General features: G+C 37.7%; 1 protein-coding gene across 4 annotated transcripts; it reads left to right on the top strand.

The window, feature by feature from the left end:
* Positions 1 to 3,766: 3,766 nt before the first annotated feature.
* On the top strand, positions 3,767 to 24,067 carry aspg (asparaginase homolog (S. cerevisiae)). Of its 4 annotated transcripts, XM_059353563.1 has the most exons (18): positions 3,767 to 4,118; positions 7,368 to 7,494; positions 8,539 to 8,574; positions 11,190 to 11,301; positions 11,468 to 11,593; positions 11,696 to 11,779; positions 13,680 to 13,806; positions 13,901 to 14,013; positions 15,213 to 15,398; positions 15,719 to 15,832; positions 15,966 to 16,085; positions 17,037 to 17,132; positions 18,962 to 19,125; positions 21,234 to 21,320; positions 21,784 to 21,883; positions 21,970 to 22,035; positions 22,164 to 22,220; positions 23,899 to 24,067. In XM_059353563.1, the coding sequence occupies exons 1-18, from the start codon at positions 3,869 to 3,871 to the stop codon at positions 23,938 to 23,940; spliced, it is 2,007 nt and encodes a 668-aa protein (XP_059209546.1). In that variant the 5' UTR covers positions 3,767 to 3,868; the 3' UTR covers positions 23,941 to 24,067. The 4 variants fall into 4 exon arrangements, with proteins under 4 accessions (XP_059209546.1, XP_059209548.1, XP_059209549.1 ...); XM_059353565.1 differs by lacking the exon at positions 8,539 to 8,574; XM_059353566.1 differs by lacking the exon at positions 22,164 to 22,220.
* Positions 24,068 to 24,328: the final 261 nt, after the last annotated feature.

The following is a 24,328-nucleotide window of genomic DNA, read 5'->3' as shown; positions in this document are numbered from 1 at the left end:
TTAAGATATTGTTTTTTGTATTTAATCTTGTCATTATAGTATTCTATGGTTCTGCTAGGGTTTCAATATGTATTTGTTGTAATAACTATGAATGCAGACACAAAAAACCTGATTGTTTCTAGTTTATAGCTCATAGCTGTTCGAAATTATTATTTGGCTCAAATGAGAATTTCAAGTTGTGAGATATACTTCTAAATAAAACTTATACAGGTTTAAAGAAAGAATTGTGCCAACCAACCAAACTAGTTTCTTGCTTTGGCACAAGTGAATTAGTCCTTTCAAAGTGAGACTATTCTGTTAACTTTTTTCCTTGTAGACCATTTCCACAGCAGACATTTTGGCATGTAAGGTGTAATTGATAACATTAATGAATGCATTCCGCATTCGTTACAGAGTTCTCATATTGTGCATGACTCAAGGGCATGACTTAGTGGGACACATGACGTTAATGAAATCTGTTTCACCTGTGATTTTTTTGGCCATATTTAATTTAGACCAGACTTCTTTATGTTGTAGAATAAAACTGAAGAAAGCAATGTTTGCAGGACGGAGAGATACTAAAGATCCTTCACTCCTACAGCCATCAGGCTGTCTCATTCTAACAGAGATTCTACCAGACTCACTGAATTTCCTCTTATTTATCCTCAGGGATAAATCCTAGGGGGGTAACTAAAGTAATTTTGGGTTTTAAATAAAGTGATTTTGGGTTTTTTCCCCCAGCTCCCCCCAGTCTCTCTGGTTATAATAAGTGCATAAAGTTCAGTATATCCGAATCAACCTTTTACATCATGCCCCACATTAGTTAACTGAAACAGTTACCAGCTTTGTAATTGCAATTTTTTCATTAGTGACACTGAAATGTATTGAACTTTGTTGCCTTTGGTTGAGTTTTTGCAACTTTTTCATTTTTTATATTGCACCTAAAACAAAACTTGATATCATTATTATTATTATTATTATTATTTGTCTATCTTGTCTTAACAGCTGGCTCTCCATCTTTCCACTCATACTTTTTTTTTGTATTTGCCGATTATTTGTATAAAGGTTAGATAAACATGTCCCCCAGGCACATGGTTCTTTCCACCTGCCAGGTTGGAGCTTCACTAGTAATAAGTTGCCTGCAGTCCTATGTTCACATTTTCCCTCCAGATTCCACCTCCGTCCAAATATATGCTTTTGTATTAGTGCGGTCACAAACGAAGTGATTCAGGCCCTGATCATCTTGAAGCTCTGTGACTGAGGATTGATGAGTGTTGGGTGAGTTCTTGTTCCACTGCATCAGCCTGCTCCCCTGCACTGCCACAGTGCTGACAGATGCTGAGTCATCCATTACAGTGCCAACTTCCTTTTGTTTTTTGCAGTCAGTGGTACATTTGACCTTTTGCGTTTGATTCATGTTGGATTTTTATCCACCACAGCTTTCTTTCCCATAACTTGAACAGATTGTTCACTTCTTCTTTTAGTCCATTTTAACTCAGAATTCAAAAGTAAAAATACAAGGACATATTAAGGAAACATAGTTCTCATTACTCAACTCATCTTGGAGTGGTAATTTGTAAATGCCAAGTGAATTCATCAAGTTACACAAGTCTTGTATCTGAAGTAAAATAGATCACATTTGGACAATATAACAATCTAATTTCAGTCAGCGCAAGCGACAAAACAAGGTCATAAACTAATCATTTAAATCCAAGCCACTGTGTGACACAGTTTTGTTCAAAGGTTCGATGGTTGAATATACTACTGATGTTGATGTCCACTTCCAAAAGTTTAAATAGGCAATGTAAAGTATGTAGTTACCTGTGTAGTTAAATATTATTTTCTAATATTCTACAGATAAGATCAACATGGAAAGCAGTACAAAAGGGACAAATATAGAGTCTCAGCTTCCTTGGATTATCTAGGAGAGCTGCAATCAAGTAAATGAGAAGTTCCAGTTCTGCCAGGCCATTTTTTAACCTTACATTTAATTTGCCATTGACTTTGGCTAGGTTTTATTAGACATAACTGCACATATGGATGAGATTTCACCCTACAGCAATACAACACATACAACCACCCATGTATACACCTTCCATGTGCATACATACTGATGGATAAAAAAACTGTACTTATAAGTTACTCTGATTGTTAAGAGAATTGCCTATCATGACCTTTTGACCCGTTTAGATACTTGACAATGGTCACAAGTCACTGTGCTCCAGACGGCTAGGTGACATACTGTACATCACCCTGTAGTTTAATTTCTTTCTTTAGATATTGTATAGGCATGCAGAATTATAATTAGAAAAGGAAGGAATTAGGTGTGCCTATAAAAATCGTACTTACTTATACAGAGTTGTTCATTTGCTTGTCTCGCATGAACCTGAATGTGTTTGGATTAAATTGATCATTTTATTGACTGAAGTGTAATTTTATACCTACCTTGTGACAAGCTGTGCCATACGCATAACCTTTTAAAATGTGTCATTATTCTGAAGTATTTATGATAAAATAACTTGTGCACACAATACTTTTTGCATATAGTAACTATTGAAATAAGTACACTTTTATTTTGCACTAAAATCTGCAAATGTAAATATAATTTAGACAGTATATGAGAAAATATTAAACAAATATTAACAACTATCTCATCTATCAAGTTTGCTGCCATTAAGGCTCACGCAGACCCAGCTGATTAATCAACCCATCCCGTCCCCATTGACTTATCAACCGGTCTGGCCACACCCAAATCCCTGACGTCAGAGACACTGTCCATCACAGCCTTTCAAGGGCAAAATTAAGGAGAGGTGTCCTGCTACATGTGGACGAGTAAGGTACTGTAGAGTAAATCAGAATGTGATCAAAACAACTGTACCGCCCTCTGATGAATCTATCATATACAATGGAAGCTGATTTACTGTATAAATGACCGGACCAGTACCGCTGTCCAGCACTGCGGTCAACACAGCCTCCACTCCGGAAAACACATTCAAGCCGGCGTCTGTTTTCTCGATGCATGTGTGTACTAGGCGTTACGGTACGAACGTGATAGGACGGCCTTCAAAATAAAAGCAATACTCCGGTAAACGTTATATCAATGTATGTATGTATGTATGTATGTATGTATGTACAGGTGCATCTCAATAAATTAGAATATTATAGAAAAGTTTATTTATGTCAGTAATTCAATTCAAAAAGTGGAAATAATTCTTCTAATTATAATTATTATGGCTCACATTTAATGAAGACCTAAAATTCAATGGCTCAATTTTTTTAAATATTACCAAGACCCATTTAAAAAAGTGTGTTTAATATGGAAATGTTGGCCTCTGAAAAGTATGTCCATCTATATGCACTAAGTACTTGGTTGGGGCTATTTGACTTGAACTACTGGCAATTTACTTTTAACTCTCTAGTATTTCAACTGTGAGTAACCATATTAATCTTATTTTCCCTCAATATATACATATAATTTTAGTTCTTATAAATTTAAAAAGCCATCTTTTCTGAAACTTGAATAGAGATGTTTCCTTTCAATAAGAAGTTGAATTTAGAAAGGAGATAGCTATTTTTTCATATATATATATATATATACATATATATATATATATATATGCTTCCATTCGTGTATTCATAAGTGATGCACTCATTGTTGGGGGAATTGGTAAAATACAGTCAAATAAAGTATTCCGGAACATTGCTTTTATTTTGAAGGCGGTTCTAACACGTTCTTACCGTAATGTCTAGTGTATACAAACACTGCGAAATGAACTGGAGGCTGGTGTGATCGCAGTCTTGCAGCGCGCCCCCAAGACCTGCAGACCACCGTGTCTGAACACCTACAACAAGCGCTTTTAAAGAGACAGCACCGGCTCACTAAGACATCATGGCGGACTCCAGCTTCAACAACATGACATCCCTTGCCCGGGCTCTGTCACAGGCGTCTCTAGACGCGGCAGAAGTGAACGATATTGTTCCTCCGAGAAGTCTTCAGCTGCATCCATGCCGAAGGAGAAAGTTATCGAGCTGTAACTCGTTTGAGAACCTAGAACCGCTGAGTTCACCTTCCTCCTTGGAGGCACGAGTCCTGGTCATCAACACCGGAGGAACCATCGGGATGACACTTCATGATAACGGTAGCTATGGCTAACTCAAACCACTGCTTTCCTTTCTGCTCCTGTGCTCTGGGGTAACTACAGGCTGTCACTTTATTAACACAACAGATAGCTGGCAAGTAAGGGGCATGCTTTTGAAATGTCACAGTGAACACATGGAATAAGCCCCGCGGGCATAACATGTGCGTGAGTGTATCCCAAAATAGACCTGCAGGCTGTATAGCCAAAGCTAATAACAATTAGCATGCTAATTGAATGCACGCCCCCCACAACTTTAGTTAAACATCTTACAATAACAAACAATCGGTGATGGAAAAAGTATTCAGATCCCTGACTTAAGTTAAAGTACTAATACCACACTGTAAAATTACTCCACTATAAGTAAAAGTCCTGCATTCAAAACTTACTGAAGTGAAATTACAAATATAAACAAGATCAAAATGTACTTAGGGTATCAAAAGTAAAAGTACTTGATATCCAGAATTAACCCACTTAGATTGTTTTACATATTCTAAATATGTTATAAGATTATTTGTATTGATGCATTTATGTAAGGAGTGTTTTCATTTTGTAAAGGTAGGGCTCATTTTAACTACTTAATATACTGTTATGAGTTTAATTTTTTTTTTCTAACTTTTAATTTATCATGTTTTTTATGTTAAATTTGGACATAGAAATTAACTAGAGCTGTCAGCATAATGTAGTGGAGTAAAAAGTACAATATTTTGCCTTAAAATGTAGAGGAGTAGACGTATAAAGTTACATAAAATAGAAATACTTAAATACAGTACTTGAGTAAATGTACTTAGTCAAATTCCACCACTGCAAACAACCCATAGGATAGTTCCAAGCAGCCTAAAGGTAAGTCATAGTAAAATAATACAAAGCTTGTGTAAATAAGCTTGTTTGTACACAAACACCAGACTTAACAATATGACATTCAAAAACCGTTACTAAATTCTTTGTGACTAACCGCACATGAATCCTGTTATTACATGTGTTATAAGATTTTTTTCTTAGAATGACCTTTCAATAAAGACGATCGGATTCAGAGTATCAAAGTTGAATTTAATATTCTTGTACAAGAAGGAGCGTTTCACAGTGCAACACAACAATTGAGGTTACAGAGAAAAAGGCTCGCTCTATAGAGCCTGAACAGTTAGTTTATATACTTCTTACAATGGGTGGTCTCTGGTGTAATTCTAGTCAATGTGTTTACTCAGATGTTAATTAAACGCTATCTTTCATAAACTTTATTGCCTGTAGCCAAGGCCATCTCTGACCCTGCAGATTTCATGTGTGCCTCCCTTCTCTACAAAGTTTGACCCTTATCTGAATCAGCCAGCTTGAACCAGAGATATCCAGATACACATTAAATTATACACTTAACATGTCCAAGAACATTAAGCATGTTCAATGACACACAAAACATGCTCCTCAAACATATAGCCTTCAGAGAGATATCTGAGTTACATGATTAGAATTACCTAAAAACCCCAGACCAATGTCATTTTTATAACATGTGAAGAAAAAGGTTTTCCTTAGATTCAATATCCTTTGACCAAATGTACAGACATTACTATCCAAATAAAACTTTACTCTTAAGAATTGATAGCATGGATAGATATTGTTATTGGTTTTAAATGGACTTCCTTCATTATAAGTTACAAAGGAAATAACTGATATTTACTTCTAAGTTTGATAGCACCCACTGTTGAAAATCTTTGAAATCTTTTAACAGGAACAGAAAATATATACACTACCGGTCAAAAGTTTTAGAACACCCCAATTTTTCCATTTTGTATTGAAATTCAAGCAGTTCAAGTCAAATGAACAGCTTGAAAGGGTACAAAGGTAAGTGGTGAACTGCCAGAGGTAAATAAAAAAAGGTAAGGTTAACAAAAACTGAAAGATAATGTACATTTCAGAATTATACAAGTAGGCCTTTTTCAGGGAACAAGAAATGGGTTAACAACTTAACTCTATGGAGTCTTGGGCTATTTTGTCCATTTTTGAATTCTTTTCCTTTCTTTGTAAGTCATTTTGTGTCTTTTGGTGTCTTTTTTTGTAATTTTGTGTTTTTTTTGTGGTCATTTTGTGTCTTTTTTTTAGTCCTTTAGTTCAACGTAAAATGTGATTTTGAATCTTTTTTTTTATTTTCAAAACACTATCATGCTCAATAAAGAATTTTAAATGTTGCAAATGTGCATTCATTTCAGAGTAGACTGAAACTAAACTGCAAACTGAAACTAAACTGCATAATTTTCAATTAAATTCTGGAAAAGTTGGTGTGTTCTAAAACTTTTGACCAGTAGTGTATATTTATAATTTATTAGATTTTTTTTTGTATTTGAAGGTGACAAACTATCCGAGTGAACATCCAACTGTGGGATTATTTCAGTGATGGACAGAACAAAACTTTTAAGAAAGTTTGACTCTCCCTACACAGCCAAATAAAATGAATGAAAGCTTGTAAATATCATGGCTTAGAGAGGCAATGGTAAACACACTACTGTCCACACTGACCCTCATGTTGTTAATGGAAAACATCACAGATTCTCTCAATGAATAACTAGATGTTGACATGACATTGGGCAACAACTGGAGCATTTAGTGAGCCAAAGAAACATTCAAGGTCCCAGCTCAGCTTCAGGTCTAAGCTACAACAAGACCTTTTCATCAGGGTGAAATATTTTGGCTGCTGCCTATCAGCGAATTTGGATACTAGTCCACCAAACCAAGGCCATGACTGAGTTACTGGAAAATTAGTTTTGTTTACTTTGGACCATTGATAGATTTCCACCTCTTGTGGAAAATACTATACTGTTACTCTTCTCACATTCTTCCTGCCTGGATTTCTGACAGAAACTGTCTTGACTTCCTCAGGGCTGCTGCTCACGTGGCTGTCAATGCCACGTTGTCTCTCATTTAAATTATATTGTAGAATTTCTGCTGGCTTTCATTCAGAGAGCACAGAACCACAGCTTTTCTACAGCAGCAGTGGAGCTTTGCTTACTGTAAAATGCCTAGTTCAGTGTAGTAAAAAAATATTAACTTGTTGTGTCTTAAAATCATAAATCAAGGTGTTTTTTTAGCCCCTGCAACAGTGACATTTCTTACATTTACCACTAGAGTTCAGTATAAGACTGATGTTTGTGAATCCTCTGTAGCATTCTCCTTAATTGTTGCTGATTGCCGGCAATCATGCAAGAGAGTAAGCTATGAAATATTACAATAACTTGTTTTTTCTTCAATTTCTCTAACCCACAGTGCTTGCTCCAAAGGCTAATGCTTTTGTGCAGGGCCTGCGCAGGTTGCCTATCCTCCATGATGAGGTGTATGCCCAGCAGACCAGCCTGTATCAATACTACGGATCAGAGAACAGCCTGGTCCTGCCGTAAGTGCACCCACAACTCCTCCCTGCTCAGTCACCACATAGTTATTACCAAAATACAGAAAAATTACAAGACACTTTCTACAAAGTGTGTGGATTCATGTTAAAATCAGCTTTACAAACACATCAAATGAGCTGTATTTGTCAGTGCTGCAGCCTTTTTTTTCTTTGCCAGCTTTCAGAATATTTAATTGATATTTTAAGCAAAGTTTCATTTATATATATGATACCTGGAATATTATCATGTATGCATCATGCAGAGTTACTTGTTGGCATTTTCTTGTATTTTAATCAGTGTACAGTAAACACAAAGGGAATGGTCATTTGATAATTCACTTATTAATTGATATTGAACTTAAAATTTGCATTATATTTTATAATGTTCCCTATACCTACAACCTTTCTACTTGCATCCACAGTGGAATCTTATAATCACTTGAATACCCAAAGAAGCACGCTCGAATCAACTGAGCTTAAAGGACGAATTGTCTTCTTCATTATGAAAATGCTACACTTCATTTAATATAAAGTTGTAGCCTTGGAAAACTTAACAAGGCCCAAATCATATAGCTTCTGCAGCATTTCAGACTACTGTGGAGACAATTAAATAATATGTAGTACAGGCAAAATCACTAGGGCTGTGCCTGACTGAAGAAAGTCTTGGGTTGAAGTTACACTCAAAGGATTTTGTTGGCTAATAGCTAGTCAGTTAATTATAGTTTTTTCCACACAGATTCATGCAAAAGCACCACTAAATGTTGTGTTTACTAGAGATGTGCTCATACGTTTCTTGGAAATAAGTCATTCATCATGAAAAGAGGCATGAAAATAAAACTTATTGACCTGAGAAATCTTAGTTGACTCAGGCCAAAAAGACATTGATGAACACTGCACATTATAATGATGACTTTTAGTTTTTACCTAACAGGTAAGTTAGTATTATGCTCTTAATACAGTGCAAGATACATTTCATGTCAGGAAAGAGGGACCAGGGACTGAATGGAAAATGACTGTAATGACTCTAAATTGCTTTTGTTGCTTTAACAGGAAGCCAACGCCCCATTCTGGTCCTCTATTTCACGGGTGCTGTAGCACTGGTTGCATTGTGTGTGCATGCACTGTGCATGAGAGTGGTTTGATGTCACTGGTGTCCTTTAGGACCAAGTGATGGGTGTGCTTGCCTGACAGGAAATGCATGCTGACGTGGCCTTTGGCAATAGGAGTAAACAGCAGGAAGGACACAGGAGCACAGAGCTGTGTGTTGCCTGAAGTATTTCTGTGGAGTATTTGTCTCTTATTCTCCGTTTACTAATGTCAGCTGTGTCACCAACAAACACCAACTGCTTTAATGAGTGTAGCCTGGCTCAGATAACTTAATGTTTGTTGGAGGTATGTTTGTGAAAGCAAAACTAATCTACTCACTCATTTCCATACACCCTTTTTATGTTGGCTGCCGCTGCGAAAATCGACTGAGCGGCAGTGGGATGATAAAGATACGATATCTCCGTATATCAGACGGTGGTGGACTGCTTATTAAAAGTATTTCAGGGCAGTTTTTTCAGCACCATACTGTCCCCACACCCTCAGAAACTACACAGGACCGTCCTGTTTGTTAATTAGCTGCTCCCTTTGACTATTATACAAACATTTGCTAACATAATATTTATTTGAACACAAATACAGGTGCATTTTAATACATTAGTATATCAGGGAAAAGTCCATTTCCAGTAGTTCAAGTCAAATAGCACTAACCAAGTATTGAGTACATATACAGTCATGGAAAAAAATATTAGACCATTGTTTTCTTCAATTTCTTGTTTCTTCATTTTAATGCCTGGTACAACGAAATGTACATTTGTTTGGAGAAATATAATGATAACAACAAAATGTCTCATAAGAGTTTAATTTAAGAGCTGGTATCTAGCGATTTCCCATGGTTTTCTTGATGACAACCAAAATCATTATCAAGAAAACCATGGAAAATGTCTAGATATCAGCTCTTAAATTAAACTCTTATGAGATATTTTTGTTGTTATCATTATATTTGTCCAAACAATTGTACTTTTAGTTGTACCAGGTGTTCAAATGAACAAGAAATTAAAGAAAACAAGGGTGTTCTAATTATTTTTTCCATGACTGTAGATGGACATATTTGTCGGGGGCCAACATTCCCATATTAAACATACTTTTTAAAATTGGTCTTCTGTAATATAACATTTTTTGAGACACTGAATTTTAGGTCTTCATTAAATGTAAGCCATAATCTTTATAATTAGAAGAACATGAAATGTTTCATTGTGTGTGTAATGGATCTATATATTGTGTTATTTCCACTTTTTGAATTGAATTACTGACAAAAATAAACTTTTCTATGATATTCTAATTTATTGAGATGCACCTATGTTATTTTTAATACGTTTATGTTCTCCTTGAGTTGGCATAGTATTAATACCAGTTGAAGTAGGCTCATATGCAAGTATAATACTGTTCAGTGTGCAGTTCCAGACTGTGTTCAAGAGGGAATTAGTTTATTGATTTATTGAAAAGCTTTATTCATGTGATGCTGAAAGGCAACGCCACAAGGCTGTTTGCTCCCACCTCCAACCCTCTCCTTCCACTTCTTGAGACCCCAATCATAGACACACTAACGCACATACACACTCACAGACCACAGACATTCATTATTCTTAAGCTATGAGGCATCTTAACATGGCTATGCAAATATGTACACCTTAGGGTACACTGCCAGATAGATGAATAATTGGGGATTTGAATAGTGTTTTCTTGTGGCACTTTGGCTCCAAGATTATCACCCAACATATGTTCTAAGGTCGTGTGTGGACTTAAGGCTAATTAGACGAGTGTCTGTAGGACCCCTGGTCGGGTGAACTGGGGCTCGCTCGCGTGCTCGTCCCCCCGCTGTTCCATTCAGCTCCTATCTTCATGTTAGAAGGCTGCCCTATGGTAATGTGGGGGGGCGTCTCACCCTGTTTCTTTAAAAGGGAGATTAAAAAGAAAATCTTTCCATGGCTGTTTCGCCAGTCACGCTGAGTTTATACAGAGCGTGGCAGGTGGGGCCGTGGGACGCCCCAGTTAAACTCCACTTAGAGGCAACATAAATATGTATACATGCTCCCTCACTTGTAATTGTAATGAAAAAGAAATGCAGACTTTGGCCCTGACCTGAAATGACTCACCAAATAACCCTGGAGATCTGTCAAATCAGCCACCAAACGCCCCTCAGCTCTGCCTGTATTTACAATACACACTAAGTCCTTACTGTGGAAAGAAGGAAAAAAGGCACTTTTTGAAGCGCTGCTCTCTTTAACAGAATGCCAACCGTGCCCCTCCCTTTTACACTTCCAAAATTCTCTCTGTGTGCGACTGAAACAGGTTTTGGCACCCTGCTGCCGAGACAGAAGGCCCGACTAAATAGACTTTGTCTCGCTTCATAAAGTCAGCCTGGTTTTTCGCTTTCCCCGATCCTTCTTTCAACTCACTTCCCTTGATCCAACTTTGTTAAATGAGCACAGTACAGACAAATAATCATTCCTCACAGTGAAGATTTGTTTAACCACGTGTCCTTTATGTGTTTTGGAATGAATGTGAATGTTTTCTGAGACTAAACCTACTGATTTATTTTGGACCAATTTTGTTTTTGTGTGTATTTAATGAGATAGACATTGTTTGTCTTCTAGGCTGAGTAAAGGCAATAAGAGGATAGTTTACACTGTTTTGGAGTATTGCCCTCTGCTGGACTCCTCCAATATGACCACAGAAGACTGGGGGAGGATTGGAAAGGACATTGAGGTACCTGCTGCTGAATCCTTTCCATTGTTCCAACTAAACACCTTATACAACTTGACTGCTAGTTATATTCATTCTGTATTGCTCATAAAATCCAGAGTATTGAATATGGTATTTATGATGCCGTCTAAAATGATCATCACAGCCTTTTTTTTCTTTTCTGACCTAGAAAAACTATGAAAATTACGATGGCTTTGTGATCCTCCACGGCACAGACACTATGGCTTACACTGCCTCTGCCCTCTCCTTCATGTGTGAACATTTGGGCAAACCAATCATTCTCACTGGATCACAGGTAAGAGCTACTGTCCTCAAGGGTCTAACAAAGAAAGAAATATCCTCAGCAGCATTTAAACTATTTACTGCCCTCCTAACACAAGACACGTTCTGTGTTCAGGTGCCGATCTATGAGCTGAGGAATGATGGCAGAGACAACCTGCTGGGGGCGCTGCTGATTGCAGGCCAGTTTGTCATTCCTGAGGTGAGCAAATGGAGAAGGCACATACATGATACTCACCCACACCATATTGGATTATAAGAGACATTTATGCAGGAGTCTCAAAGAGGGAATGTTAGGAATTGGAAATGCAAGAGAGAAAAAGAGTAAATATGATTAGATTAGATTAGATTCAACTTTATTGTCATTGAACAGAGTACAAGTACTAGGACAACGAAATGTAGTTTAGCATCTAACCAGAAGTGCAGAGTAGTAAAGTGCAGGGTATTTACATATGAACACAGAGTATAAATATAGTGCAGGTATGAATTGAATATGCTATAGGATATATACAGTTATAGAAATATATACAGTAGAGATATGTACAGTAAAGCAGCAGTGCAGGTAGATGAATGGATGGTAATAAATAGTCATAAATAGTCAAAAACAGTCATTAATGTGGGCAGATACAGGACAGTAGGTGGGTCACCTCTGTGTAGTGTTCAAGAGGGTGACAGCTAAACTCTAGATGATCAACAGTAATACCTTTTATTTTGTGAGCTTCCTTTATTAACATCAAAATTGTATTTGTGTAGTTAATAAATGATAAATTCATTAAATCATAAGTTAATTTATAAATACAAATAGGCTATGCCGTAATATCATTACCCTAAGTATTCATTATTTAGTTGAGAAAATCCAGTTTGTTCAGCAAAGACGTGTGGCCTGCAAATGGCAACAAAAGCTTTCCTAAATGATTTGTATGATGATGTGTTTCACAATACTGAATAACAATAACTGGAACAGGAAGAAGCGTTTTCTGTGTCTCTCTACAACCAAAGTGAAGTAAAAGTTATTTTGCTTCATCGATAGATTGTACTTAAACTGACATGTATAAGTTAAAGGGATAGTAGATTTTTTTTAAGTAGGGCTGATGAAGTGAAGTGAAGTGAATGATACTGGTCTATCAAAGGCATATCTGTATCGTGTATATGCTGTCTAATATGTGCCATCATGAAAACTTTTCTTACAAAATATACAATGCAGAAAATAAGGCTTGGCATTTTTTTTTGACTGAAACTGAACCGTAATGATGCTTATTATTAGTTATTTTAGCCCTATTTATTCTTTATAAATATTGTAATTTATAGAATTGACAGAACAGACAATGTAATGCATTGTTTGTATAATGTTTAACAAAAAAAATCGGTGCACAATTCACATAAAAAAAGGTAAATTTTCATTTTCAACTGGAATTTTCCCCTCTACAATCAGTATCGGCTATAATCCAGTGGTAGGAAAAGTATTTACTTAAGTAAAAGTACTAATACCACCCTGTGAAATTACTCCACTACAAGTAAAAGTCCTGCGTTCAAAACTTACTGAAGTTAAAGTACAAAAGTATCAGCATCAAAATGTACTTAAAGTATCAAAAGTACTTGTTATGCAGAATGAACCCACTGAGATTGTTTTATATATTCCGATATATTATTGGATTATTATTATTATTATTATTTTTATTTAAGCAGTGTTTACTTTTCTCAAGATAGGGCTAACTTTAACTACTTAAATATACTGTAATGAGGTTTAAATAATAAAAAAAGCTTAATAATTTTGAATTGATGATGTTTTTTATGTTAAAAATTGACCTGAGAAGTAACTAAAGTTGTCAGCCAAATGTAGTGGAGTAAAAAGTACAATATTCGCCTCATAATGCAGTCAAGTAGAAGTATAAAGTTACATAAAAAGTAAAGTACAAGTACCTAAAAATTGTACTTAACTACAGTACTTGAGTAAATGTACTTAGTTACTCAGTTAGTCGGGCTCTACTATAGACATCATACAACCTCACTTCAAAATTCAGAATGATCCCTTTAGGTCCTGAGTGGGATATCGTCTTCATAGCAAATGTTGTCAATTAATTGTTTTTACTGCCTCTGTGCAGGTGTGTCTATATTTTTACAACAAACTCTACAGAGGGAACCGTTCCACCAAGGTGGATACTGGAAGTTTCAATGCGTTCTCCTCTCCTAACTTGGCCCCGCTGGTCACTTGTGAAGTGGACATCACAAGTAAGTTGATGGTGTACTGGATCTGTTTTCATGTGGAAAAAAAAACGTCACCTTACTTAAAGTTTATTCTGTTTTCTCCATCTTTTTCTTTCAGTTAACTGGGATACAGTGTGGAGGGCGAACACCACGGCAAAGTTTCAAGTCAGCACCGAGCTGAACAGGAACGTGGGGCTGCTCCGGCTCTTCCCAGGAATCACTGCTGCTACTGTAAGTCGATTAAACTGGACCAGAGATGTTTATTCTGGGTCCGTCACAGCCACCAAATGTCCAGAGGTCGCTCTCCGTCCTTGGTCTTTGGTCTGTGTGACAACAGAATAACTAAAAGGTGTTTTCAGCAGTTTGATGTATTGCTTCTTGGATACCCTCCAGACAAAAGAATCACATTACAGATCATTCACCACCTGCTTTAAATATAACTATTTGCATAATACTGAAATTCACATTATCTCACAAGTATAATCGGATGTCTTTTCATCATTTATGGGCAATTACAGAAATTCAAATGATGAAAGGAGTAAATTAAACATTTTACCAGCACAGCGCAAATTTTAAGTTTTCCTTCACAGTGTATTAAAATGCAATTAAAGATATGTTCTTCAGAGGTAACTGACTGCTCAAAGCTGCTGTTTTCTCTAACTGTAATAAAATATAGTTAACTTTAATTTAATTGTGCTATTACCCGTCTTCCGTTACCTTCCCGGTCATGTAAACTGCCATCAAAGCTCAGCCCAGAGAAAGATGAGAAGGAGTTATGGGCCATGACCAATCACCCTGTAAAGAGGGAGGATTGGCGTAGATACTGTAACATTTAGCTGCACCTCCCCCTGCAGAGAGCTGCCGGGAGAGCGACTTTACAGTCTCAATCTGCTCCCACTGCCCAGCTCGGCTATCAAGACTTCCTTACAGCTTTTAACTGCCTTTATGAGCCTCTGTTTTGATTAGGCACCAGGCTCTCGTGTGCCCACTGTCTCCGCTGTATGAGAGCTTCATTGGTAATCTGCGTCAAAACATTTCTTGTCAAACTGCTTATCACATCAAAAAATAGTGACTGAACCTGGCACTTTTAATGTCACCTTCTTCTCACATTTTATGGTAACTGCTTTGGTCTTGCCAAGTGACTTTATGCTTGCTAACACCTTCAGATTAATTGCTCTCCTTCCTGCCATTTCAGTCATCTGCCATTCTAGTCATATGCCATGGCTAATGATGTGGTATAGGGCCTCCTGGTGCCAGCCAACCAGTGACTGAGATACTGGTTGCATAGATGGCACCAGATGGGCTTTTAGGAGAGTGGATGGTCTCGTGCATTTGAGAGAAAAAGGGGGCTGCAGGAAAAATAACATGGAATACTAATTCCTCAATTTGATGAAGTTTGTAGTGTGAATCCTTGGTGCTTCTGTGTCCAGGTGAGGGCTTTCCTGCAGCCGCCCATGGAGGGTGTTGTCCTGGAGACCTATGGCAGTGGGAATGCCCCCGATAACCGTCCTGACCTGCTGGAGGAGCTGAAGAAAGCCACAGACAGTGGTGTCATCATCATCAACTGCACCCAGTGTCTGAGGGGGACCGTGTCTACGTCTTACAACACTGGCAAGGCACGCTGCATCACCTATTAGTCAATCCTGACCAGTTAACCCATTGAGGCCTGAAAAATCACTGGGCGATTTTAAAATAAGCCTCTAATTTTCTGGAAATTCTGGAAAAAAAAGTGTCAACTCTTCTTCTAAATAATAGATTTTTCAGCCTCTGTAGCAGATAGAAATTAAATTCAAAAAGGTATTTGAGAGCTTATACAAATACTACAAAACGACGTATCCGCTTTCCAGGCTTCAATGGGTTAAACTACACTATAATTTCCAAAAAGTAGAGATACTGTCCAGCATCACCTCACATATTTATACCTATGACTCCTCAGGTGTTGATGGATGCCGGGCTGATACCTGGTTGTGACTTGACTCCAGAGGCTGCCCTGTCAAAGCTGTCCTATGTATTGGCAAAGAAAGACTTAAATCTTGATGCCAAGAAAAAGGTTGGTGTCTACTTTCAACAGTATTATTTTCTGAGAGATTTTGTAACAAAATCTCGGCATAGGCGATTAATAATAACAACCATAAGGCAGAAAAAAGTGATGCGTGGATGTGTTGTTTGGATGTGCTGCCCAGATGATGGCTCAGAACCTGCGGGGGGAGATGACTTGTGACTTAGCAGGAGCCAAGCTTTGTTTGAGTGACAGCCGTTTCATCCAGGTCATCGCCAAGTCCCTGAGCGTCAGCTGCAAGGAGGTGAGGGCCAACCTATCAAGGTTATTATAGTCAACCTAAGATGGATAAGGCAAAGGAAATAAAGGCAAAATTAATTGTGACCTTTTTGAATCTCGCACCCAACAAATACACCATGAAAAAAACAACTAAAACTAAGCATTTTCAAAAAATAAAAACTAGCAAACTCACTTTAAAACCTAATTAAAACAAAAATTCACAACAAAATTAAAACTAAAACTAATGAAAAATCAAAACTTTTATAACGTTGCTGCTCTTGACCAAACACACTGACTATATTTTTGCAAGTGAGCTGGATATTCAGCTTCCTGGGGATCACGGGGCTGATCAAAGGGGTTCAATTACAGTGGGGAAGCAGTTGTAAAAAGAAAAAAGAAAAGAAGATAATAATTCCTTTTCTTTTTTGGCCCAAAATGGTTTGTAGCTTCAGTATTTAACTACACATCATCATCAACATCATCCTTCGACTGTCGTCGAGATCCTAGAAGACACGTCTTTCCATCGGGTCCTGTCGGCCATTGCTGCTCCCAGTTCCTGGATTGTAAGTCCGGTGTCCCTGGAGATTGTGTCAGGATATGTATGAGGCCTGGTACCTCTGGATGATTGGGGGAGCCGCCATAGCAGGATGTCGGATATTACTTGATCCTTGGCACGATAGCAGTGACCAGCAAAGATCGCGCTTCGACGTGCTACAGTTGTTGTTATAGGCGGCAGTTCACCATAGATTTGCTCTTTGCGCTAACTACACAAAAAATGTCCAAAAAAGTCATTAAACTACTATGCAAATATGAATGCAAAATGCGACTGCAAGTGTAATGAAACTACAAGTTTAATTACAGAGTTCACTGCTCCCCAACACCGGCCTCATGCATGCGATGTTGAAAGAACTTCATAAACGTCATTTCACACATTCAGACGAGTATCAGTTTTTCGATGCATGTCTGTCATGTACAGGAGCTGGAAGCCATCCGGGATGCCCTGGCCCCCCCGCTGGCCTGTGCTGCTGCTAAGATCGGAGACATTGAGGCCTTAGAAGCACTAATGGAAATGGTAACTAGTCCTATTATCTCTACTACACACGTGTGCAGCTAATAATAAGTACCTGTATTTAATTGTTTGTCAAGAGCGTCTTACACACACACACACACACACACACACACACACACACCCTGGGATGGGTTATTTCAGGTCAAGTGTTGTACGAGGAAATGTCCAACGTCAGTCTTTCTGCTATCTCATCAAAATCAAAAGCAGGATCCGACAGCTTTTACCAGGCTTCTCTCCATCGTGTTTGTTTTGTTGGGTCAACGTACCCTGGTGAACCATTCACACTAATGGTTCAACAGCAAATTTCCATGGTCACTATAACAGGGGTATGAGAAACACACAGGCACACAGCCCAACAAAACATGAGGCTAGACTGGTAGGGCAGGACTAGAGTTGCCCCAGCGGTCACGTGTACATGTTTGTATGTGGCTCGACTTGTATGCAGCTGCTGCTCGGATTGGCCTTCAGTTTCTGTGGACAAAGTGTAAATGTTCTGTATTCACACCCACAGCAGTCGTTTAATTCATTTTACCTGCTTGTGATCAACTTTTTCCAGAAGATTTCTCTTTATTTTACCTTCAATTTTCATTTATACTCGTCATCCGTGGTGGAAGAAGTATTCAGATCCCTTACTTAATAAAAAATACTAATACCACACTGTGAATTACTCCACTACAAGTAAAAGTCCTGCATTCAAAACTACTGAAGTAAAAGTACAAAAGTATCAGCATCAAAATGTACTTAAAGTATCAAAAGTAAAAGTATTCCCTATGCAGAATGACCCCTCTCTGATTGTTTTATATGATCTAAATATATTATTAGATTCTTTTTATTATTGATGCATTTATGTAAGCAGTGTTTTACTGCTGTCAATGTAGGTCTCATTTTAACTATTTAATATACTTTTAGGTGGTTTAATTTAAAAACATGCGTAATCACTTTAAATTGATCATGTTTTTTATGTCAAATCTCCACCTGAAAAGTAACTAAAGCTGTCAGCTAAATGTAGTGGAGTAAAAAGTACAATATTTGCCCTTAAAATATAGTGGAGTAGAAGTATAAAGCTACAAATGTGGAAATACTCAAGGAAAGTAAAAGTACCTCAAAATTGTACTTAAGTACTGTACTTCAGTAAATGTACTTAGGTACATTCCACCACTGCTCCTCATGCATTTGTTTCCTGCCTCTGTTCAACATGAACAGTGATAAAGAATTACAAAAATTGCACTGTTTATTAAAGAATAATGTGGCGATATTTGATGTTTTTCGATATGTTGCCATAAAACATCAATGTTACCTCCTCTCTTAATACTTTCAAACTTAACTACACTGCGTCTGTGGCACTTCATTTTCACAAACATAATAGCTATATCATGCTTTACTGACTTCCTACAGGTGCTTGGAATCCTTTAAACACCACCATCAATTTTTCAAGTTTTTATGTGATGTTTTTATTGTTTGAAATGTTCTTGGATTTTGAACAATGTGTTTGAAACTACAGCACCAGAGCTGTAAGGTGCTGCACAAGTTGGAAATGCACCTTGGAAATGAGTGAAAAGGGATTAAATTTGACTTTGTAAAAGGTGTAGGAACCCTGGCTTTGGCCTCGCCTGTAACAATAAAAAAAAAAATTAATAATAATAACAATAATAATAGACTTTATTTGTCTTGCACTTCACATTTCTGCAATCTCAAACTTCGACAGAGATTATTTTTTAGTAGGTTCAATTACCATTTTAGTTCAGATTTGTTGACAATATTAAAACTGGAAATATCACCAGAGCTCCCCTTTAACAACCAGGTTTAATCCACTGATGTTTGCCTTTGCACAGGGCTGTAACTTGTGCCTGAGTGACTATGATGGACGAACACCCCTACATGTTGCTGCCTGCGAAGGCCACCTCAAACTGGTGGAGTACCTACTGAGTCATGGAGCCACAGTCTATGCTAAAGATCGCTACGGGGACACACCCCTATGTAATGCTGTTCGCTTCAGGTAAGACCAGCCTCGTATTAAACAATAAAGGCTGATGTGTTTGTTTTTATCTGTCTGTTAACGTAATAATGTCATTTATGAAGTTGCAAACACGGCATTTAAAATCCTCCCTTTGGCCATTAGCAGCCATCGAATGTTTCCTGAAAATATGTTGTTAATAGCTGCCATAGAGGGGGCTTCATTAAATGAGCTGCTGCGAGGTAGAGAATGTGGCTCTGCTGAAATGACAGGAAGGGAGCCGCGGCTGTCAGAGGGGGGCTGAAACCAGGGGAGCAGCTCGTAATGGCGTTTAGGGGCCAGGCAATAATTATAAACTAATTAGGCTAATTGTCATCTGACAGTTTAGACAGTGTTTATTTTTACCAAAGCTGTTTTTTAATTTTTGTCATTCGTTGACATTGCTGTAAATGTCTATCAGGGACAAGCCACGCTTAATGTTTCAGTTTTATGTTGAGCCTCGGGGTGAAAACGTTGTATTTGTCGAAGCCGTGCCAAAGAGCTGTTGTCTTATTTTAACGGTTGGCACTGCAAGTACGGACTTGTTCCCTTTGTGATGGTAGAGGGATGCAGTGGAGCACTAACACCTGTCGTTAAGCTTCCTATGCTACACACCTCAGCCTGCTCAGTTCAGGAAACGACACCAAGTAACAGAACTGGAGTTTTGAGTTTGAGCCGTCAGGATGTCAGGCGCACTTTGAACGTCTCTGACATTTCATAGTGCACTGCAGCCAAATGCCCATATAAGGAGTGGCGGAAAGACTGGAGAAAGAAGGGTTAAAGAACAAATATGGGGAGTGTCCTCTGAACCAGTCAAACCAACCTGCTCCCAGTTTCACAGATGAGAGATACTGGCTTCTAAACAGGAAATCTTTAATAGTTTACTTGGCTGTGCCTTTACTTAGCTCAAAACAAGTATGCATCTGTACACAGTTCTCTGTAACTTACCTTATCACATAGCTCTGCTTTTATTTTCACACAGTGGTGAAAACAAAAGGCTTTTATTAACATTTCCTGTCACCACACATGTCACTGTTGGTGACTCTTGCGTGGGTGGTTTCTTTGCAGGAGATAAGGATCTTGTTCCTACATGCCAAACTACAATCACTGCCAAACGGTCAATAAAAGACAGTTTGAAAAACATTATATCTAAGTTTAGAGCCTGGTTGGTTTATCAGATGATACTGACCTACCACAGACATGTCAGCTTCTGTTGGTATTGGGTTTATGTTTTCTTCTATATGCGCCGGTGTGAAAACTTAATCAAAGAACATATAATGCAGAAAACAATGCTGGTGTGATTTATAAATGGAGCCATGGCTATTTATTTACTGAACATATACAGTACTATCTAGCTATTCATTTTATTTGATTTGTATATATTTAGATATCATTCTTTTTTATAAATGGTCAGCAACTGACTTATACAGAACATACAGCAGTATATTGCAACAGTATTTCCTGCAATTCTGCAATTTACCCATAATATATATATATATATATATTCACAAAATTCACTATACTGCAACTTTCCTACAATACTGCATTTCCCCCCCTAAAATCATCAGTATAAGGAGTTTTTTTACTGAGTTTCTTAACACTCCAAATTGACCCATTTCAAAGTGTAAAAAAAAAAGTAGTTAAATGTATTTTTTCATAGAAAGTAAAAAATAGAAAAAAAAATCAATGCCATGTAAAACTATTGTATTTTATATGTAGGTCTTTCCATAAAAATAAAGTTTTAACATGCATTTTTTTATGAAAAACGAGTGAATTACCCTCTTTGAACCTGATCTGTGAGAGGTAAAGAACACCATTGCACTAAATATTGATTGAAATGGTTAGTAATGGAGTTATTATTGAAATATAAACAATGTTTATCGGGATTTTTTAGTTTCTGACATTTTTGGATAATTAGTCATGTCCCGGGTCAAATTGACCAATGAACACTACTGCAGTTCCTGAGAAACAAACATAACAAGAGGGTTAAAAACATTTCTAAGATGATGATTTCAGTATCAAACTGTTTTAATGAATGATATGCTGATGGTTTCTATATATTACATATACAGTATTAAGTGTCCCTGTTGCATGCCCTCTAACTGACTCAGGCACAAAGATGTTGTGAAGCTGCTGAGAAAGACCGGAGCCCACTTCTCCAGAGACGAGTTGGAGGAAGCAGGAACAGAACTGTGCAGGTGAGACACACAAACAGCATGGCTTCAAACAATTGCACACAAATACAGTCACACACTTCTCTGTTGCTCTGCCATCACCGCAGTGACCCATCCTACATAGCTGACACAGGTTCAACCAGTCGTCCCACTGTTACACAAACTGTAGGAATGCTCCCTGGCAGCATAGCTTTGCATCTGTTCTACGTTTCTGGTGTCGGCAAGCCTACGACACGCCGGCTGGCCCCTGTTATTTACCTGCTCGAGATACCCGACAGGTTTAGTCAAGACAGTTCCAATTTAGAGTTTCAGAAACACGCCTTTTTGTAAGGTATGATGAGCACAGTTTGTGTTGATGCAAAGATAAAAGGAAAACATATGAGTCATGACTTGCAACATTATCAATTTGTTTCCGCCCCCTTTAAATGATTTTAATAATACTAATTTGGGGATATGCTGTAATAACCGTCACGTCCTCCTGTGTCAGCCTGGCAGCCAGCGGTGACCTGGAGGGCCTGGAGATCTGGAGCCTTGCTGGAGTCGATCTGAGTAAACCAGGCTATGACGGACAGACGGCGATCCGAGTGGTGGGTTCCACGGACACATAAAAACATCATTTATAAAGTGAAACCATGTCTCATTAATTATCTTTCTCATTCTTCACATGTGACAGGCCCAGGCTGTTGGCAATAAGGAAGTGGTAGCATTTTTAGTCCAAGCCATGAGCAAAAAAGCCAAGGTAGCCACTGTTTTCCATTCTAGCTGCTTTTTTATCTCCGTTTCTATCAGCTCTAACTTGATTCAGATTGCTATAATTCTCTGTCTATAATTGCCTCTTAATTACGTGTTTGTTTTGTTTAATTTCAGACAGTATTTGGTGAATTTAATGAGTATGATGAATATGATGATGATGATGATGACGAGGTAAATGAGATGTGGTAAACATGTTTCCCAGTTTGTGCATTTCCCCTTCAGCATGGCTGTGTTGGTTTCCTTCTCTCCTTGTTGTACGTGCCCCTGCTCCCATCCATCCATCCATCCACTGTATAAACAGCTTCCCCTGCTCAGGGTTGTGGCTTGTGTATCCCAGCATGCACAGTGTGTATATACACAACAAACACATTCACACCTACAGGCATGTTAGAGCTGCCAATTCACCTGGCACCCAGAGGAAACTCATGCAGACAGTGAGAGAACATCAAACTGAGATGGAGACGGCTCAGTCGTCCCTGCTGGAGTTCAAAACAAGGGCTTCCTTACATGCACAATGTTAGAGTTTTGCAAATATGCCGATATTTTACAACTCATTTTGGCTGATTGCTCATATAGATTAATGCACATATAATAACCAAAATCATTATCAAGAAAACCATGGAGAATGGCTAGATATCATCTCTTATATTAAGCTCTTATGAGATATTTTTGTTGTTATCATTATATTTGTCCAAACAAATGTACCTTTAGTTGAACTAACTAACTAACATTAAGAAATTGAAGAAAAAAAGTGGCCTAATAAGTTTTTCCATGACTGTATATATATTTTTATTCCTACTGACATCATGGCATAATGGCAAATACAGACATAAAATAAGAAATCTTCATATCATATAGAACAATCATTGGAAATGGAAACCTGATTTCTGTTTCAGACACTGTAAAAATGTTTTGCAATTGCTGCACTCTTTGCTTTGGCGCTTATGTCACATGTGCATACGTATCATCTGTCATATTGCCCATTGGGCCTTTGGGCATACAGTATTATATTTTAAATAACACATACACAATACACATTAAAATGCATTCAAAGAGATTTCAAAAACCAGAACAAGGTGTTAAAAAAAATAGTAATTGTTGAAAAATGCATCTCTTAAAAACAAAACAAAATAGTGATTTATGAATTAGTTGATTGACAGAAACCATGTTGATCCCTTTCTCAAAGCAAAACTGTCAATTATTTACAGGTATCAGTTTATAAAAGGTGAGTTTTTTTCTGTTTTATACCATCGTACAACCCTGATTCCAAAAATGTTGGGACGCTTTGTAAAATGTAAATAAAAACAGAATGCATCACATTCAGGATTCTCAGTGTACATTTATAAAAAATAAGTGTTTCAGTTTGAACATGATATACATTGTCTTTGGAACATTTTCAATTGAATAAATGTCTAAAACGATTTGATAGTTATTGCATTCTGTTTTAAGACAATGTCCCAACTTTTTGGCTCACATAAATCAATGGGAACTTGTGTAATTTTTGCCATTATCTCTATTGTGAGATAACGTTTAATCGGTTAATCTTTAGTATAAATCAAAAAACAAACAAATCGAAAGATTCACTGGTAATTAAAGTAATCATTAATTGCAGCCGTGGTTTTAAGATGCAACCATGACATCACATAAAGTCTGATCACCTTTAATTCCTGCCCACCAATACCTGTGAATGCCAAACCTGTGCAGCCTGCTTACACTAGACTGACCAGTGTGGCCATGTGTGCGTTTGTGCTCTTGCTTGTGTGTGCATACGAGCAGTCAGTAGCAGTGAAACATCTCTCACCTCTCCAGTGCTCCCTGTTTATCCTGTCTCCTTTCACCTCTGTTGCAGAGTGGAGTGATCAAGTTCACAGCCCCCCCGTCAGGCCCGTGAGCTGATGCTATCTCAACCTGCAGGACCCGTCCTCTGACGCCATCCACTTCCTGCCAAGCCGTCCTCGACACACCGTCCTGTTGAATTTCAGAGTTTCTCTCACATGGAATGCTAAGATTTTTATAATTTTAAAGCCATTTTAAAGCCATCACCTCTTCAGTGTTTCCCTCCAAACCCACAAATAGCACAACATTGTCTAACCACTACTGTGAGTGCAAGATGCCTAAAAAGGGCAACACTAAATGTATGTATATGTTTGATTGTTGCTCAGTAGGAAATGTATGAGAAACATATCATTAACTTGAATGTGAGCTTCCAATCAGGGATTAAGGGTGAATGTCACCCATTTTCGTGACTCTTTTAACAGTGAACGAAAGTGATTAAATCA

This window comes from Centropristis striata, chromosome 16, assembly GCF_030273125.1.
Source record: "Centropristis striata isolate RG_2023a ecotype Rhode Island chromosome 16, C.striata_1.0, whole genome shotgun sequence".
NCBI lineage: Eukaryota > Metazoa > Chordata > Actinopteri > Perciformes > Serranidae > Centropristis > Centropristis striata.
This window is presented reverse-complemented; position numbering and strand designations above follow the sequence as displayed.

Bases quoted from the DNA above. Each gene is read 5' to 3' on its own strand.
- aspg (XM_059353563.1), top strand. From the start codon at position 3,869: ATGGCGGACTCCAGCTTCAACAACATGACATCCCTTGCCCGGGCTCTG. The intron at 8,575-11,189 runs GTGCTGTAGCAC...TTTGTCTTCTAG, and splicing joins TCTGGTCCTCTATTTCACGG to GCTGAGTAAAGGCAATAAGA. The intron at 22,221-23,898 runs GTAAATGAGATG...CCTCTGTTGCAG, and splicing joins ATGATGATGATGATGACGAG to AGTGGAGTGATCAAGTTCAC.